This window comes from Siphateles boraxobius, unplaced genomic scaffold (genome assembly GCF_051911475.1).
Source record: "Siphateles boraxobius isolate OS27281-9 unplaced genomic scaffold, OSU_SipBor_1 24, whole genome shotgun sequence".
Taxonomy (NCBI): Eukaryota; Metazoa; Chordata; class Actinopteri; order Cypriniformes; family Leuciscidae; genus Siphateles; species Siphateles boraxobius.
The window spans coordinates 13,557,662-13,578,696 of record NW_027508855.1 but is presented as its reverse complement, the minus strand read 5'-3'; the positions used below and the strand labels follow the sequence as shown (position 1 = coordinate 13,578,696).

At 40.6% G+C, this 21,035-nt stretch overlaps 1 protein-coding gene across 1 annotated transcript in view; it reads left to right on the top strand.

Moving 5' to 3' along the window:
• srrm4 (serine/arginine repetitive matrix 4) overlaps positions 1 to 21,035 on the top strand; it is a 55,952-nt gene that overhangs the window by 17,579 nt on the left and 17,338 nt on the right. Inside the window, exon 2 of the mRNA XM_077241548.1 lies at positions 17,671 to 17,811. Coding sequence (XP_077097663.1) covers positions 17,671 to 17,811 — 141 coding nt within the window. The remainder of the gene's footprint in view (positions 1 to 17,670; positions 17,812 to 21,035) is intronic.

Sequence of the window (21,035 nt, the reverse complement as noted above, 5' to 3'; positions counted from 1 at the left end):
GCTGTGATTTTCTTTCTCCCATGATGCCACACAGGTTATTTTCTCAGTGGAGGCAGCAGGCCTCATGTTGCAGAAATTTAAGCTGGTGTCTTCCAATTTTATCAAATAAGAAGCAACAGCTCAAATTTACACGTAGTAGAAATTAAGGCCTGGCAAATGAATTACAGAATTCAGGGTTTTCCAGGGTTGGGCGGTATTTCGGGAATATCATATACCGTGGGGTCTTAAAATAGCAACGGTATCAGTATCAATACCGTCATTACCGGCACTTATATATAATATATAATATATTTTATTCAATGCCTAAAAATGCTTATGTAGTTGTCATCAAGTGACAGTAAGGAGGAGAACGAGAGAGAGAGAGAGAGAGAAGGGAGAGGCGGTAAATACTGACGAGGCAATTTGTAAATGTTGCAGTAAAAAAGGTGACCGCGAGAGATGGAAACACCTCTAACCTAATGTTGCATCTCCGAAACAACCACCCACTCACTGCTGCGAGGATGCATTTTGCCCCGAGTTCATTAAATAAGCGCATTAGTTTATATTTGTTAAAATATTATAATGTTATTTTTTTTATGTTGATAATGAAAACTGAACAGCACGAGTAAGATGGGATGCATCGGGAATCAGTCATTGACCACTTAATTAAGTTTCATTTTATAAAAGGCCTTTCTTTAAAGTGAATTTCGTTTTGTATAAATTGTATCTTAATTTTAATATTTTTTTTATCAACCAATAATAAATAAGAATCAAATATAGCAGACAACATAATCATGACATGATCGTGCGCTGGCGCGCCGCGGTCACTTGCATTGAAATCTCATCATAAATTAACCGAAACTCTGTGTATGTCTCACAGACATGACAGATAAGCCTATATCTAAATAAAGCTTGAAATTTCATTAAACGAAACAATTCAAAACGAAAAGAAATAGGCCACTCGCTGATTATTTAATCCATGATGTGCATTTCTCTCTATGCGCGTTCATACGGAAATGGCGATCATCAAATTAAACGAAACTATTCAAAACGAAAAGAAATAGGCTAGCCTAGTCTCTCATTATGTAATCCATGATGTGCAATTCTCTCTATCGTTCACTATGGAGATGGCGATTCGTCAATTTCTTTAAACGAAACAATTCAAAAGGAAAAGAAATATAGGCAGCATACTCTCTGATTAATCCATGATGTGCATTTCTCTCTATAGGCGCATTCACTACGGAGATATCAATCGTCAATTTCTTTAAACGAAACAATTCAAAAGGAAAAGAAAAAGGCTAGCCCATACCTTCTGATTATGTAATCCATGATTTGCATTTCTCTCTATATATGCGCGTTCACTAGGTGATGGCGATGGTCAACTTAATCTTTGCAGCACTGATAGAAAAGTTGTATTAATAAAAATCAATGGGCGCGTGTCACCGGATTTACAAATGCACTTCTTGCTTGTTAATTTAATTTAATTTAAATTAATTAATAAAATGAATACAATTGTCATAATTAAAATAATAAAATATTATTAATTGTCCCATTTTTGATCATTTATAAATAGTATTTATATCTACCACCCCCTCAGCACCTGAGTTAAAAAATTATTTGGCGCCACCATATTGTAACGGCCCACTTATTAAAAATATTCGAGTCTAAATAGGGCTCCGGCTCATATTACATTTAATGCCGTCAGCCGGGATCAGACACAACGTGCACAGGTTGGCCTTGATTTGTTTTTTTGTTTTTTTTGTTTTTTTTTTGCCCGATCTGGTATTCAGTTTCTGAACGGTGTAGGCAAAAGCCAACAGTTTGGTGACGCTGTCTGAGCCTTATGTCATAATTTTTAATTAGTCACGGTAATACCGTATACCCCGGTAAAATAGGGAGGAGGTTTGACGGTATCAAAATTTGGATACCACCCAAGCCTAATGTTCATACACATTCATGTGTAATTGCATCTGACAGTGGATTCCATTTTTGGATGTGTTCTTTGGCCTGCATCAACAGCCAAAGGCATGCATATACTAAAGTTATTTGGGTCAAAGTGCACATTTCAATGGTGCTTACAATGCTTTTGGTATACATAGCTAAATGATTAACCTTCAGTGTTTGTTCACACTTACATTTAATCTGATTTGTTTTAGTTTGATATTGCCTATTCTGATAGGTGGATCTACTGTAGGAGTGATGCAGATTCTATAAACTGCTTCCATTAGGAGACGTGTGTGTGTGTGTGTGTGTGTGTGTGTGTGTGTGTGTGTGTGTGTGTGTGTGTGTGTGTGTGTGTGTGTGTGTGTGTGTGTGTGTGTGTGTGTGTGTGTGTGTGTGTGTTACTCAAAAATAATACAACTTCCATAATTTTGTGATTATCCATTTGCATTGTTCTTGACCTGGTAGCAGAGTGATGCAGTAAGTTTACGAGCTTTAGATTACTGGAGCACATCGCAAAAATGTACTATATAAAAATGTAATATAAAATGTTCTTTGCTTTCTGGTCATTAATCAGATTACATTTCATTCATAGCATCTTCTTATTTTTGAAAATCTTTAAATGATAAATATCAAGTCTTGATTCAGAACGGCATGTTCACTTGCCTAAACATGGTTTAATTGCCATGTCTGGCCTAAGCAAACCCATTATTAGTATCAATATCACAATAAAAAGAGGTTGTCTTTTACCCTGAATGTTAGACAAACAGTATAATCACTTTTCATTTTGATAGACGGAGCTCTGCAATAAGTTAATCGGTATCCACCCTTAATTAACATGCTCAATCATGTCTCTCCCTCTCTCAAAATGATCTGCCGCCCTCCTCTTTCATGATAGCGATTATCAGTTGTTTGGCTGAGGATATGACAGGCCTAATAGCACTGGATAGCCTCAGTGAACTACAGGATGGACAGGAGACTCGTATATCAGATGTGCCCACAGTGGGAGGATGGTGTCTCGTTTTATGTCTGTTGTCCTCTTGCAGACCAAGAGTCTAGGGAGTAGTCTGTAAGGCTTTTAGTACTAGAGGTACCATAGTTCAAACATAGCACTGATTTTTCAGATAATTTCTACAAGAGGGAAACACAAAGATAAAAGAATATGAACTAAATGTCACAAAAAATAAACATCCATCTGTATCAATGTGAAGAATTTGTTCTACATTTCTCATCTAGTCTGTGACAGGTCTTCTTGTTGAGTGTTAGCACTAATTAGTCTGAGTGTTAAAGCATATAATTATGGGTCATAAGTTAGCTTGCATGAAACATCTCTTACTCGTTCATATCTGGCTGCTATGGTAACTGGCAGCATTCTCAAATAACAATTCTTCCCTGATGAATCAGAACAGATTGTGAGTGTCTTTAAAAAGCAATATAATGGAAAGTGAAACAATAACCAGTTCGTTTTCAGAACTCAACAGGTAATTTGAATTACGCTTGTTCACAGTTACATAAACTCCTGCACTGCAAATGTATGTGTGTGCATCCAGGCAAGTTAGGATGACATGTAGGGTTAAGTCTGTTTAGTATAATGTGTTCATATTTCTCTGTTTTGCTGTCATCCCATGATCCTTTTCTTAATTGCATTAACATTCTAATTGGAGATATATACAGCAGCATATTTCTTTGAGTGGTAATTAAATCAGAACTGTGTCATTTCTGTCCCAATAATGTCACCCAACGGTATAAAAAAATTACAACAATTTTTGTAACAAAAACAATTGGGTGGACTCATAGATCCCGCCCCAAACTCAAGCTATTGGTTGCTGTATTGGACCAATCAAACTAAACTATACAAGAATTGATAGTGCCACAGTGTTTATGATTTTCAGGAAATTTCCCAACGAAGGGCTTCTTTGTAGTCTCTTCATATTGATCACTGAAACTGAAAATTCTGTCACCCAGGATGTTATTCCATACCTGTATCACTTTCTCTCTTCTGTGGAACACTAAATATATTTTGTAACATATCTCAGCAAAGTCAATTAGGTTTAATCTTGAGAAAGGTATCTTTACCTGCACGAATTAATCTGATTTCAGATTTTTAAACTTTTGTTTAAAACATCACCAAACGTTTTGGTGGCCACATGGCCTTAATGTTGCAATCTGATGTTCATTGCATGTATTCCAAACAAAACAGCAGTGCATGCACAGTGCCCAGCTGCCATGTTTAGGACCAGAGAAAGCCGCCATGGTAGTGTAATCAGAGCTACCATGAGCGTAATTGTTGTTTATGCCTTGGTGACTGTTGTGAGATTGTCTTTTGTCCAGGTGAAGCTACCGTAGTTCTGGGTATGCTAACCACGAGAGTCGAACGCATAACTTATGCTATTCTGTACTAGACGAATAAAACGATCTTAATCAAGACCACGACCCGTGTCTTGCTTCATATCATGACATGGTGTCAGAATTAAGGATTTCACGCCGACATTAAGAGCAAGATGGCAAAGTTTGGACCTCCCGAGCCGTTTGATTTCTCGCAGCCAGCGGAGTGGCTTACATGGCGGCAGAGATTCTCCCGGTTTAGAGTCGCATCGAAACTCGACAAAGAGAGCAGCGAAGTGCAGGTGAACTCGCTCTTGTACTCGATGGGGAGAGATGCTGAACCTATTTACGGCTCGTTTGTGTTTCCCGCGGCAACCGAGGCCATGCCACAGCCAGAATATGAGTTTAATCTAGTGATGCAGAAGTTTGATGAGCACTTTGTCCCGAAAAGAAACGTCATCCACGATCGCGCCTGTTTTCATAAACGCGGCCAAAGGGCCGGTGAGACAGTTGAAGCTTTCGTGCGGAGCCTGTACGAGCTCGCGCAGCACTGCGAGTTCGGTGCGGGGAAGGACGAGCAGATCCGGGACCGGATCGTCATAGGAATAATGGACAAAGAGGTTTCACAAAAACTCCAGCTAGAGGCGGACCTGACTCTGGAGAGAGCCATCCAGCTTGCACGGCAAAGTGAACAAGTGAAACAACAAAGTGCAGAGCATGTGGAAACTACAGTGAATGAGGTGAGACACAAACAGTACAATAGCACAAGGAGGAGCTATGATAAACCGCGGCAGGGACAAGGACAGAAATACAGTGAGAATAAACTGAACTGTCAGAGATGCAACAGGATGCATGAAAAAAAAGAAAGCTGTCCAGCCCGTAACAAAAGGTGCAGAAAGTGCAATAAAATCGGACATTTTGAGGCTGTGTGTAAATCCAAAATGCTGAAAGAGGTCAGAGCAGAGGCTGCTATGGATTCAGACGAGGATTCATTTTTTATTGGAGAACTATTCCTGAGAGCAACCACAAAGTCAAAGCCAAATATCATTGAGGAGTCAAACCCGGATACTGACTGGGATGTAGAGTTACTAGTGAATGGCAGTCCGGTGGATTTTAAAATTGACACAGGTGCTGATACCACCGTTATGACTGATGCGACTTTCAGCAAACTACGTCAAAAACCAAAACTGAACAAGTCCAGGCCAACAGTGTACAGCCCTGGCGGGAAAGTCCAATGCGTGGGTAAGTTCCTTGCCACCACTACATACAAAGGCCAGAAATACCAATACTGGATTACAGTCATAAAAGGACAGTATGTTAGTAACTTGTTGGGCAAGGCAGTGGCAAAGCGTATGGGGCTGGTAGCAAGAGTCAATGCTATCACGAGTGACTTAATAAGCGATGTGTTCGGGGAAATAGGACTACTGAACTGCGAGCCTGTTAAGATCAAGCTGACTGAAGAAGCAGTCCCATACAGCGTCAACACGCCACGCAGAATTCCGTTTCCGCTCCTTCCAAAGGTGGAGAAAGAGCTAAAGCGTATGCTGAGCCTCGAGATCATTGAGGAAGTTACAGAGCCGACGGACTGGTGTGCTCCAATGGTGCCCGCTCCAAAACGCAACAAGGACGAGGTCAGAGTGTGTGTGGATTTGAAACGCTTGAACAAGGGAGTGAAGCGCGAACGTTACATTTTGCCCACACTGGATGATATAACACCTAAGCTAGCAGGAGCCAAGGTTTTCTCCACTCTGGATGCCTCTAGCGGGTTCTGGCAAATTCCATTGGACCCCAGCTGCCAAAGGTTGACAACCTTCATTACCCCAATGGGCCGGTTTTGCTTCAAACGTCTACCGTTTGGGATTACATCAGCGCCTGAGATTTTCCAGCGGCTGATGACCGACCTGCTCAAAGGCCTAGAAGGGACTGTAGTTGTGATGGATGATATCCTGGTTTACGGATCTACAACAGAGGAGCATGACCGCCATCTCGACGCGGTGTTGCGGACGGTTAAGGCCTCCGGTCTCAAGCTCAACAGGGCCAAGTGTCACTTTGGAAAGACTGAACTGCAGTTCTTTGGACACATCATTAGTGCGGATGGTGTGAAGCCTGATGAGAGCAAAGTGGAGGCTATCGCTCAGATGTCCAGCCCCTCCAATGTGGAGCAGCTGCGGCAGGTACTCGGACTGGTTAACTATGTTCGAAAATTCCTGCCAGGCCTGTCTACAGTTTTGCATCCACTCACTAACCTGCTCAAGAAAGAGACTACGTGGGTTTGGGGAGAACCTCAGGAGCAAGCATTTAACAAAGCAAAAGCTATGCTCATGGCTGCACCAGCCCTTTGTTATTACGACGCCAACAAACCAACAGTGGTCAGTGCCGATGCCAGCAGATATGGCCTTGGTGCCGCCCTGTTGCAAGACCACGATGGAGAGCTGCGGCCAGTTGCCTTTTGCTCGCGCACACTCACGGATGCGGAGAAGAGGTATTCGCAGATCGAAAAGGAGTGTCTGGCATCTGTTTGGGCCTGTGAACGTTTCGCCCGCTACATCCAAGGTATGGGCTGGGTCCGTTTACAAACTGACCACAAGCCGCTGGTGCCATTGATCAACTCATACGATCTGGACAAAACGCCACTACGATGTCAGAGACTGCTTATGCGCCTCATGCGTTTCAACGTCACTGCTGAACATGTTCCCGGTAAGCAGCTAGTAGTCGCAGATACACTCTCCAGACATCCACTGAAAGACAGTTACGTGCCTGAAACAGAAACGGAAGTAAAGGCATATGTGAACACTATGGTGGCTAGCAAACCAATCAAGTCACCTAAGCTCGAGGAAATTCGCAGAGTCACACAAAGCGATGCTGAACTTCAAAAAGTAATCACATTCATCAGAAAGGGGTGGCCTCGCAAAATGACGGAGGGATCACCACTGTGTGGATACTATGCAGCCAGAAGTCACTTATCAGAGTCGGACAGTCTGGTCCTATACCACGACCGCATAGTAGTTCCAGCAGTACTCAGAGCAGGGGTCCTGGACCAACTGCACGAAGGTCACCAGGGCCTCACCAAGTGTCGGGAGAGAGCCAAGTTGACAGTTTGGTGGCCAAACATCGGAGCACAGATCACAAACAAAGTGAAATCATGTGACTTTTGCAGAGAGCACAAACCTACACAAAGACGTGAACCACTGTTAACCACTCCCCTGCCCAGTGGCCCATGGCAAAGGATTGCTGTGGACCTGTTCGAGTTAGAGCGTAAGACTTTTCTTGTCGCTGTTGATTACTTCTCTAGAGACATTGAGATTGCTTCCCTCACCACCATTACCAGCAAGCAGGTTGTTAATAAGCTCAAGCACATTTTTGTGAGATGGGGCATCCCGCTAGAACTGGTCAGTGACAACGGGCCACAGTTCACATCAGCAGAGTTCCAAGACTTCAAACAGAGGTATGGTTTTACTCACATCACCTCCAGCCCACATTACCCACAGTCGAACGGAGCTGCAGAAAGGGCTGTTCAGACTGCCAAGTACATCCTCAAACAGCCGGACCCCTGCTTGGCCCTTATGGGTTATCGCTCTACACCAATCGCAGCAACAGGTGAAAGTCCAGCACAGCTCATGACTGGTAGACAAATCCGTACTACTGTTCCGGTTCTAGAAAAGACATTGCTGCCACGTCCATTCAACCCAGATCAAGTCTACATGAAGGACGCAGCAGCGAAAAGTTCATACAGATTCTACTACGACCGCAGTCATTCGGCACGCGCGCTCCCTGAACTTCACCCTGGTCAAACTGTTAGAGTGAAGCTCGATGGGGAGAAGGGATGGACAACACCTGCCAGGGTCATCAGTAAGTCCAAGGAACCGAGATCCTACCTCGTGGAGATGGCCAATGGGAATGTGACCCGTCGGAACAGACGTCACCTCCAGACTGTTCCTGAGACCGAACCTCCTGCTGAACAGCAATGTGCTCAGTCTACGGCGTCTCAGCAGGACAGCGATTCCCCACCGACAGATGTGACGGCGCCGCCGGAATCACCAGTGAGCCAGCTACCAGCAGGACCTTCCTCAGGGCCTTCCCTTCCACCATCTACTCCTGTGAGAAGAACCTCCAGGGGCCGTGAGATAAAGGTGCCTCTTAGGTTGCGAGACTGATGATGTTCAAAAAGGGCAGAATAACCCCTTACGGGACTGAGGGTAGTCTACCCCTGTGACGTCCTGCACCGTTCTGAGACTATTCGCTAACAATGGAACAAAAGGAAGATGTTATTTGATAACAAAGTTAACATAGTGTTGCATTTATTTTGTTATATTGTTTAAGGAAATTTAAGGTTTAATTAATATTGCAAAATGTAGATGTTTAGGATCTTGTTATTGCTAACTTCCAAAAGGGGGAGATGTTGTGAGATTGTCTTTTGTCCAGGTGAAGCTACCGTAGTTCTGGGTATGCTAACCACGAGAGTCGAACGCATAACTTATGCTATTCTGTACTAGACGAATAAAACGATCTTAATCAAGACCACGACCCGTGTCTTGCTTCATATCATGACAGTGACATACCTAAAAAAACCTAAAAGAAGGTCTTTGAGTCTGATTGAGTCATCAGTTTGATTGCAAACAGATTATTTAGGTGCATGTAAATATAGATATTGTAAATGTAGCAGTCTTTTAGGGATGATTGAGGCATTGATTAGTATCCTCCTTAATTGAAACTTAACCCTCTGGGGTCGGCGATATCGCTGGCGATACCAGCTCACTTTTTTCCTTATCAGTGCAAAAGAGACTCAAATTACTCTGTTGATTTTGATCTTACATATAAGTGCTGTACATCATTACATCCTGTTAAGTGTCTATTTTTTTTGTGGGTACTCACAATAAAAACAAAGTGTTGTGCTTTTCGTCAAATAAAGAAAAATAAACATGATGCGCGTTTTACCTTCTCTCGTCAGTGAGGTCCATTCTGAAACGCGTCCGAAAAATGAACTGTGAAATGAGCTGGAAAGAAAAATACTGACATCTCTCTCTTTTCATACAGATTACATAAACTGAGAATATTTGTTTTTTTATATAAATTACTTCATTTAAAAGAAGAGAATTTCAGCTTCATAAAGAGAAATTTCTCGTATCTCTGTGACAAGTACTGACAGAGTTACAGTTCATTTTTCAAACAAACAAAGTTAAGTCTGACACAGAGAAAGGGATTCGTCTTTGGGAGAAAAAGAATTGACATTTGGAAAAACTTTCATTTCATGTGTGTAGGGTACTTCTAACATGTTTGGTTGGTAAAATAAATATGTTGTAAATTCAAATCAGAGCGTCTTCTGTGTCTGGAATGGATGTATTCTTGAGTCTATAAGGTAACAATAATATAATAAGAATAGTGTTTGAAATGGGTTTGGCTAAAATAAAAGATGGGTTTCGTCTATACTACTAGGTAGGCTACTTATACTATATTGACTGGGTTAAATAGAATTGCATTACTAAAAAGAGACTAAAATACAATTTTCGTTGACTAAAACTAGACTATGTCTTTCGTCGACTAAAACTAGACTAAAATGTCATCAGTTTTCGTCGACTAAAACTAGACTAGACTAAAAAGAGTATGAACGTGACTAAAACTAATAAAAACTAAAATGACAGCTTGACACAAAAACTAGACTAAAACTAAAATTAAAACAGGCCACCAAATACAACACTAGAAGGAAGCCGTTGTGTTTACAACTGTGACAATGAGCGCTTACCAGGATCAACTAAACGTTGGAATTTCAAAAGTATGTAACGTTCGCAGCTCCATTGTTGCAGTAAACTTGCACAACGTTCTTGAATTCATAATTTATTAGATGCACACTGGTCTGTTATTGTAAGGACATTGGCATTATATTGTCACGCCCCTAAACATGACGTGGAACAAAACTAACTGTGATTGGTTGCGCTACATGTTAGTCAAAAGTCCTCTTTGGCGCTCCTTGGCCAAAAAAGCTGTGATAGAGTCCAATCCTTCTGCCGTCAGTCTGAAGGTCTGCTACGCGAGACTGTGTCCCAGTTGGCGGTGGGTACTGTTAAATTCTATGTGGTCACATGCTTTTACCTCTGAATGCGGTTTCAGCAATCTGATCACAAAATGTTTTAGACCCTGTTTCCACCTGTATTTAGTGCAGACCACGTGTGATCGAATCACAAAAATGGCATCGTTATACCTGGTGGTAATGTGTGTATTTGGTAGGGGTTGCACGACTACTGATTTCTGCTTGTCGATTTCTTATCAAAACAATACTCGAGTTACTCGACTACTCGTGGTTCATGCTACTGTAAATGAAAAGACATGAAATAGTTCTTATCAATAAATGTTTATTAATTCATAGCCTAATGCAACTTACATAAGTAAACTCTCAAAACATTATATGACATCACATATTTAAATTTTCATGTAACAGGGTGTCTAAAGCCAAATAAATATCCGTTCTTGCCTTTCATTAGACGCAATGTCCGCTTTTAGGGGCCGTTCACATATCGTTTCTTTTGCGCGCTCAAGTTTGGTATTTCAAATGTAGGCTCATAATGGAAGCGACGCGGTTTTTCCCGGCGCGCCTATGCCTCAGCAAGATGAAAACATCTCAACTTTTCTCAAACCAACCGATAAGCTTGCATTTCCGTAACAACATCGAAAGCTCGGCCGAACAGCTGATCATAGCTGTTCACTGCGGGTTTTTATTTCTCATCTCCATAAATATATCTAGTAGTAAAGCAACGACAGACGCCATGGGAACGCGAGTGCTTGTGGAAAGAAGGTGAGCGTTTTTAGGCGCAATATGTGAACGGCCCCTTATAGAGTTGGAAAATTACGATATTTTTGTCTTCCTTGATGAAATACTTCCACACATATGATGTGTGGTGTCTTTTGGTGACGTTCGCCATTTTAAATTAATTTATGGTTAATGGGCGCTCGAGTAGTCGGTTGTTCCCAACAGCGCCGACTAGTTGTTGAAGTAGTCGATCTCTCGACTACTCGACTAGTCTGTGCAAGCCCTAGTATTTGGGCACCTGAGTTTGTTCATGGCTACAAACTTCTAAAACAGACCTCTGTATTCTCTGCCGTCTTTGTGGAGATGTGAAATTTCTCCCACCCACCTTTTTCTGTGTGTTTGTGTGCATCCTAGGCCATCAGCCTTTTCTTTCTGGATCACGCTCCCTTCTCAGTCTTCCATTGCTTTCCCTGCCTTTCTTTCCCATCATGCCGGTATCAGTGTCATATGACAGTAGCTGTGAGGAGACCTGAACTAGGAGCCATGACTCATTCTCAACAACAGAAACACATCAACACGACCTGGAGAACTGTCGTTAGACTGCCACAGACCCCACATCACAGTACACAAACAACACACTATGGAGAGGACAAGGCCCTACATTTTCAGCACTTTAAAAATCTCAGATTGCCACATATTTTTTCTTGTGCCTGACTAATTTATTTATATGAACAAAATGTTTTTTATAGACCCATGAATGTGATTGTTATAAGCTTTTTTAATCATCAAAATATTTATTAGTGGTGATTTCTAAGGTATATATCACTTTTAATATTGCCAATACCATATGAACCAAATTCTTGAGCTTTTGGTTTATCTGCAGTTTTAGCTTTCATAAAAATTAAAATTGCTAAAGGGCCCAATCGATGGCATCACTGCAATGATGCTAAATTTTACAAATGTAAAAAAATTGTAATATATATATATATATATTTTTTTTTTTAAATGTTTGCACAATAAGGCACCATCTGAGACAGGATGATATAAATAGAATCACTAGGAGTACAGCAGGTGGGAATTGTAGGATTTATTTCCATAGAACAACACAAGAGCAAAGAGCCTTTTCCGTAAAGGGCTCACAACTCTGGAACCTGTTGCCAAATGAGTTTAAGGGAGCATGTGAAATAAAGTATTTTACATTGAAGGTAAAGCGGTGGTTTAAAATAAACCCGAACTGCACGCATATTTAAATGTAATAAATGTTTGTTTCATTTAGTTATTCATGCCAGGGTTGGAAGCATCCTTAGAAAAGGTACGGGTCATTTAGGTATGTATTTGAATGTGTATAAATGATATGTAAATTAAATAATAAATTTGTTAGTTTTATTCTATGATTAGTTTTTTTTGTATAGTTTAAAAAAAAAAAAATTTTTTAAGAAAAAGCGTTTCTAAGGACCCGAGACGTAAATTAGCTTATGCTATACTCTCGGTGTGCAATACATATTTTCCAGTTTTTGACTGGAATCATAATTTTTTTGTACTGTTCCTATATAAATAAACATATAAATAAATAAAACTAAATAATTAGGAACTGGCCAAATTTGAATCAGTAAAGGCAGTGTTTACATAAGTTTTTATAAATCATGCCCATCTATCCTTTAAAGTGGTAAACAGATTTTGCTTTGTAAAAGCCAATCCATAAGCAACCTCCTAAGGTTAGTTTAAAACTAACGCTTTAAAACTAACGCTCTCTTTCTCTCTTGTGTTTTCTTTTTGTGAATTGTCATAAATTCATCACAGTATTTGTTATTTTTTAATCAAGCTAAATCATTAAAGTCTCCATTCCATAACTACTGACAAACAGAAAGGCGTAAGTGTCTAACAGTTCTACAGTAAATGTTCTGCAGCTTATTATTTGCTAGAAAGCTTTTTCTTGCTGTGAACTCTGAATAGTTCCATTTACTTTGGAAGTTAGCAAGCCCAAACGAGTCAAAGAAAATTAAACCATAAATAGGCCTACTATTTTATGGCTCTTTAAAGGGATAGTTCACTTTGAAATGAATTTTTGATATGTTTTAGCTTACCTCAAGGGCATCCAAGATGTAGGTGTCTTTGTTTCCACAGTATTTACAATTTTGATATTTTTAGGTCAAACCGTTCTTGTCTGTCAGTCATATAATGCAGGTATATGGGGTCCACCTCAAAGAGCATGCACAGAGAAGTCCAAATTAAACATGATTTAATGACTCGTAAATGTAAGTACACATTGATGGCCTAAGACACGAAACGAGCGGTTTGTGTGAGAAAACGAACAGTATTTATATCGTTTTTACCTCTTGTAATCACAGTCACGTCCAAGTACTCTGAGGGCGCGGACGCTTCTGTCTGCGCAAGCGCCGGCAGGCGCCGGAAAGCCCCGGAAGTGATCTCTCGCACGTGTACGTCACTCATTGTTTACACAGAACAGAGATTCAAATAAATATGGTTTTGCAATAAATTCAACGTTGTCTGTTGATTTACCGAAATCGTCTTCCATTGCGATTTCCTGTATATCTAAATATGTTTAGATCTTCACAGTGAAAGGTAAAACTTCCGAAATCTCTGTGTAAACAATGAGTGACGTACACGCGCGAGAGATCACTTCCGGGGCTTTCCGGCGCTTTCCGGCGCCTGCCGGCGCTTGTACCCTCAGAGTACTTGGACGTGACTGTGATTACAAGAGGTAAAAACGATATAAATACTGTTCGTTTTCTCACACAAACCGCTCGTTTCGTGTCTTAGGCCATCAATGTGTACTTACATTTACGAGTCATTAAATCATGTTTAATTTGGACTTCTCTGTGCATGCTCTTTGAGGTGGACCCCATATACCTGCATTATATGACTGACAGACAAGAACGGTTTGACCTAAAAATATCAAAATTGAAAATACTGTGGAAACAAAGACACCTACATCTTGGATGCCCTTGAGGTAAGCTAAAACATATCAAAAATTAATTTCAAAGTGAACTATCCCTTTAATGTGCCGTGACAGATTGCACTTTTTTTCAGTAAGCTAGGCCTATGTGTTTTCAAAGTTTTATTGAATGCTACCTCTGACTAAGAATGCATTACTTTGCACTTGTATAGTCTTTTATTTTGGAGTTTTAAGAGCAATAAACATATATTGCAATAATAAGGAATTCATGTTTTTTTTTTCATTCAGATATGTAAATCAACATGCATAAATTGTTATTAGTCAATTAATGGGGAGATAATCGATTATCGAATCGAATCGAAATCGAATCGGTCCGAAAAATGAATAGTTAGATTAATCGATGCATAGAAAAAAATAATCGCTAGATTAATCGTTTAAAACATAATCGTTTATCCCAGCTGTACTTGTCAGTCATCTTTGACTATAATGGTCCTGACAGAAATCAAGTGTAGTGTTAGTTCTAGCAGGTCATATCAGTCAAGCTCACATCAGCTGACTCTCAGCCGATCCACCCCTGCCTATAGGAACAATATGCGTGTCACAGCATCCCTATTAAGGTCCATTCAGTATTTTAAGCAGTTTTATTGCGTTGCTCAAGACTTGGCCTTCTGATATTCCTCTTCGAATCAGTCATTTATCATGATTTGTTGTTACATTAAATTGTTGTCATTAAGAACAAATATCTATAATACTTTTATGTTGGTTCTGTTTTGTTCTGTTTACCCTAATGGGGTTATCGCTGCGCTCCCTGCTCTTAGGGAGTTCTTGCCCAAAACAGGACCTTGCTAGTAGTTCTGACAGAACTGTGTTTATTTATTCCATTGTTCTGACCCTTCAACCACACTTATTGTGATTTCATCGCCAACATGTTACTGACATGTTACGGACATTTTACCATGCTGGAAGAGGTGTTAGTGAGGCCAGCAGGGGGCGCTCACCCTGTGGTCTGTGTGGGTCCTTACGCCCCAGTATACTGATGGGGACATTGTACTGTCAAAGAGCACCGTCCTTCGGATGAGACGTTTAACCAAGGTCCTGACTCTCTGTGATCATTAAAAATCCCAGGATCTACTTCGAAAAAGAGTAGGGGTATAACCCCGGCATCCTGGCCAAATTTGCCCCTTGGCCTCTGTCCATCATGGCCCCCTAATCATCCCCATATACTGATTGGCTTCATCACTGTCTCCTCTCCACCAGTAAGCTGGCGTGTGGTGATGGTTCTGGGGCAATATGGCAGCTGTCGCATCATCCAGGTGGATGCTGCACATTGGTGGTGGTTGAGGAGATTCCCAGAAAAGCGCTAGCATATACACATTTAACAATTATTATTATTATTATTATTACTGGATGAACAATATGTTCCTGGAACAACATTTATATAAACTAATAATATCTAGTCAATTTTTATTCATTCGAAATCACAGAACTTTTCTTCTCCACATATGATAACATTCAGACTCATGAACATCTTTAATGTTTGGGTCATTCAACTGCCCTCATACCAACATGTTTTCACTGTTTCACCATCTTTAATCCCCTCCTTATTATACCCAGCAGGGCGGTGTATTTTCCAATCACGTACTGGCTCATTGGAGGGCCGTGTAGGGCTGCGGTGCCGGAAGGTTGACATTAATAATGTGATTGTGCTTTGCCCTCTCTTATCCAGAGGTGGCAGAGGGCAGGCCTTCTCCTGCTGCTGAGAGAGAAAGAGGCAATCAGCATTTAATCTGCAAGACTGATTAACTTCTCATTACAATCAGACACACACACACCATTCAGGCACTCAGACACACAATTCATGTACAAATGTACGGGGCCGCACGCAGACATATGCACGCAACATACAATCTCACACTCCAGAGGTGGATCTGTAATTATGCCATGGAGATCAAGTCAGGCCTACTTACCCAGCTCTTGCAATCAGTTTTATTTATGAATTTATTTTCAAACTTTTTGTAAGGAACATGGCAATGACAAGAAAAGAATGGCTCAAGTGTCATGTCTTGGTCTTTGCTGAATCACCTGGGTCTCTCTCTGCTCAAGTGCCATTTCAATCAGACACATTTTGATTGTGAATAGATTAAAGAGCATTAAGCTGCAGTTTTAGTGTTAGAAAAATGAAATCTGCTAACACTAAATCATTGGTAACTGATCAAATGTGGACCAGTAATGACAGTGTTTTTAAATGTGTGTGTGTATATTATATATATATATATATATATATATATATATATATATATATATATATATATAATTTATTTATATATATTTATTTATTTATTTATATATACACATATATTGTGGTGGGAGGAGCATACGACAGACACAGTGGGTATTTATAAATAAAAAACAAAAGGTCTAAATAAGGGAATGAATATGCAAATTTGCCTCGCCTCCACTCACTCATACAAGCTCCGAATACCTGATCTGGTTTAATTCAGCCATATATATTTGAACCAGTAACTGATTCAGAAGATGAAGTGGATGAGTGAATTATATAGAGTCGTCTACAGAGTTGATGTATCAGAATGGTAATGCATTTTATGTATCTCTCTTTACAACTCAAGACACATAACGGTAGTTAATGTTTAGCCTTTTGCTTGACTACGTTATCAAACAGCTATTATGTTGCTAATCTTAAACAAACCATGTTCCCATGTTTGCCATCTCATCATAACATCATAATATACATAATACTATATTGCTACCAATTTTCATATCAACAGAAAAATATACTGGGATAACCTGGCTTCTCTTGAGACTCCCCTGATTCGCAGCAGTTTCTGATATACTTAACGGGATTGTCTACAAGATAGTTTGTGACATCAGAAACACGATTACAAATGGAGTTTTTGAGACTGTCTTTTCTTCACTGCAGTTTAAAGGAGAAAATACTCAGCAATGGTGTTGACTTATTAATTAGCACATGGTTTGTCATAAAGCATATTAAAAACACCACATAAACATTACATAGACGACATTAAAAATTAGATTTTCACCACAGGGGGTCTTTAACTTTTTAGTAAGCAATATGTTGCATAGCAAACACAAACCAAATTGCTCAGTTTTCATGTCAACCAATTATTACATTTGCAATCAGTGAATCATCAAACAACATGAAAAATATACTTGGCAATGGCTTGAGTGTACAGTTTTCAGTTTTCTCCAGTTTAATTATCAGATCATGAAGAATACACATAAAACTCATTTTGATCTCCTCCACTGACAGAAAGACGAGCACACAGTTTTGACTTTCCAAACCATGTTCCTTACAACCTTGGGATACGCACAAATAATTTCAGAAATGTCAGTTCAACTGAGGCGTGTAAATAAAGGCTTCTCTGTTGACACCTCATTTGAATGCTGAGCAGATGACCTCTGCATTTATGAGGGTCTAGAGGAGAAACATGATAATGTTCAATGTTTCTCAGCAGAGAACCAAATCAAGTCCCGTTCTTCAAACATGAGTGCACTTACAACTAAATAACAAAATGATGGGCATTTTTTATGCCTTCAGAAAAATGTTTTTCAGTTTCATTATTGAGATCTTTTTCTATTCAAGATCATTACATAACTACCCAAACTTTACGAATGGGTAACAAAAAAAAAAGATCATGTTATTGTCTAGATTTTAATTCAGATTTACCAACCTGTTGACTGTGAAATATTTGAAGCTAAAGAGTTTTTTGATAATCTGTTCTTCCAGATTGGAGACAGCAGTTAGCCTTGCACCCAAAGATGAAGAGGAGAAAGTGAAAATGAAAGACACGGTCACAAAAAAACATGAGAAAAATGGACACACAAAACGCAGAGGACGTAAACCCCACAGTCACCGCCGAGCTCGCAGGTCTGTATCTTCTAAAGCTGTTCCTCATACACACATCTTCCATCAAAGACATTTCAGTGCTTAGGAGCAAACACCAGAGTGTATTTGCTAGAAAATAAACTATTTGTATACTCTCTGAAAGTAAAATAGCTCATTTAAACCAACCTTGAAGTGGTTGAAAATAGCATGTGCTGTTGAAAACGTTGTACAATTTAACCATAGATCATATAAAGCTATTCAAATATGAATTTTATTTTGACCCCAAAGAAGATCAAACACATGAAAATATGAAGCACTGAATCCACTTCTAAGCTTCTTCCTCACTCTGTAAGAATGAATTAGAAACCCCAAACTTTAAAGCATGGTGGCACAAACACTCTTATCTCCTTGCCCCAGTGTAAACATTCAGGTGTTGCTGGAATTTTTAACACGGGTGTCTTTTATGGGGTCCTCTTACTTCCCATCCACAAAAATTCAAACTCCACATGGTGAAAGGAATTGATTCAGCATTGGTTTCTCAACGGCATAATTCCACTGATACCTTCAAAGTGTGCGCGATAACACAAGCCAAAAGCAGTGCATCATTATGTAAAACAGGAAGGACGGCAGATCATGTGTTATCTTAAACATGCTAATCTCTAGTTGAGTTCATGCTCAGTTCTCTGCCAGAAAACAGCAGATGCAAATGCATTTTTTCAGCTGAGATTTTATAACCAAGCACACAACTGCAGCTTAGCAATTCAAAATCAAATAATGTTTAAGTCAGATCAAGCTAAACCACCAAACTCCACAAACAGCTTTCCTTCATCTATACAACTGAAGAATACTAAATCATGTACATAGACAGTTATTTTCGACATGTTTTCTTATCCAAATAAAAGAAACATCTCAAATGTGAATAGTCTTATTGTATAGTGTCAATATCAGTCTCAATAATGTGACATTTAAATAGAGGGCTTCTGTCCTTTTGGGAAGACCCTTCTATTTAAAGTATTTTTATTAGTCTTGACAGTTCTTTTACTCTCTAAGTTTGACATCGTTTGGAGTGTGTCAGTAGTCAAAAGCCATATGTGGGATCTTTTGCTTGCACCGTTTTACTTTTTATTAACTTTTGTAACAAGCTTAAGCCTCTCAATTTTAATTTTGGGAAACATGCTGCATTTTTTTCCCCAAAGCTGAAAGGTACAGTGCTGGCCATGTAAACAGTGCTGAAGCTTTCAGAGAAATGTCAGTTATAAATGCTGACAGCCTTTTAACTCTCTAACCTTGTCTATTCTCCTGAGTGTGTCAGTGCTCAGTCTAACTCACAAGACGACCCTCTTCTGGCAGCTGAAGTGATGGTGGCCATTAGGGGTATGTTCGTTAACTGTGCGCCTTCAAGGTCAACTGAAACTGACAGAAAGACTTTAAAAGCTGGAGAGCAAACCCACAAGCTAAATAAAAGGAATAACTGGGCACATCTGACACGTGAAATTGGTCAAAGGATCAGAATGTGTTGCCTCAAAAGTTCTGTATTGCTTCCAACAAGATTTTGATTTCCGAGCTGATTGGAACTAGGGCTGTCATGATATCAGATTTTTACTAAACAAATGTCATGAACAAAAGATAACGATAATACACAATAACGATAATATAACAATATTTATAGACATTTTGGGAAAAATAATGCCAATTTAAAATTCATGCTTAACTTAATTTGATTTTCCCTTTCGAGGGAACTCAAACTGCGTCGGTGACGACACTAGGGGAACGCCCTTCAGCGTAGCGCGTCTGAATTTATGAATGAAACCGAATCCAATCCTATTGGCGTTGCGTGATGACGTAGCGTTTGACGGCATAAGCGGATGTATACAAAAGCACGCCGGCACACAGAAATGTCAGCTTTTTGCTATTCAGCAAGCGTTCTGTGTTGTTTGAATCAGTTCGTCTTATTTGGTGTTGTTTGTCTCTACTGTTGCCTTGTTATCATGGAAAGTGAGCAATTTAAAAAGTGTGTGTTCCCATGCCCTCGTTTTATCACGGCGGGGGACACACACGAGATGTGTGTGTCATGTCTGGGAATGCAGCACGCTCAAGCAGCCCTTGAGGGGGCTGCTTGCGGCCACTGTGAATCTTAATAAATTTAATAAAGATGGTTAGATGCGCGCTCCCCGTGGATCAGGTCCCGCATCTGCCGAGGCAATGCGGCGGCTTAGATCGTGGGGCTCGCAGAGAGAGCTTTCAGACGAGGTCGGGACTGCCGAGGCACTTTCCCGATCTTCATCTGAAAGCTCAGATTCCCCTATCCCCCGTTCGGGAGCCCGTCCCACGGCTTCTCCCGTTCGGGATGTAGACCCGGTGTTGCAGCTGTCTGATTCCGATTTAGACGTGCTCAGCATCGCGGAGGAGAATCTGCACGAAGCACACACACACACACAATCTGCACCCAGCTATGAGGAGCTCTTAGATGTGGTGACGCGGGCTGTGGAGAAATTAAATATTAATTGGCCAGAGGAGAGGAAGGAAGTGCGGGCTAAATGTAAGCTCGATGAGCGCTTCCTGCAGCACCGTGCACAGATTCCGCGCCGGTCTCTACCGTTTTTCCCGGATTTACATGAAGAATTATGTAAATCCTGGAACAGGCCATTTTCAGCACGCCTTTCTAACCCCCCTATATTGAATTATAGCAACATTATGGGGGGTGGAGAGAACGGTTATGGGATGATGCCTTGGGTTGAGGGAGCTTTAGCCAGTTACCTCTCACCCGATTTTGCATCATCTCTTAAAGCACCGGCGCTGCCCTCAAAGCCATGTCGCACTACATCTGCTTTGTTTGGCAGAGCTTATATGGCGGCAGGTCGGGCTGGTGCGAGCCTGCACACGATGGCCATTCTGCAGGCGTACCAGGCCGACCTCCTCAGGGACATAGACCAGGGCGAGGGCCCGACAGTGGAGGATATTGCTGAGTTACGCAAAGCCACAGACCTGTCTCTCCGGGTTACCAAGGAGACGGCCCGCGCCATCGGCCATTCCATGTCTGCACTGGTAACCACGGAGAGACATCTGTGCCTTAATCTCTCTGGCATTAAGGAAAAGGACAGGGCCTTTCTCCTTGATGCACCTATTTCCACCTCTGGTCTGTTCAGCGAGGCAGTTAACACCGTAGTCGACAGATTTCAGGATACTAAAAAGGAGAGTGAGGCTTTTAGACAGTATCTTCCTCGCCGGTCGAGGTCTAGGAAATCGGCTGCTAAAGAGAAACAGCC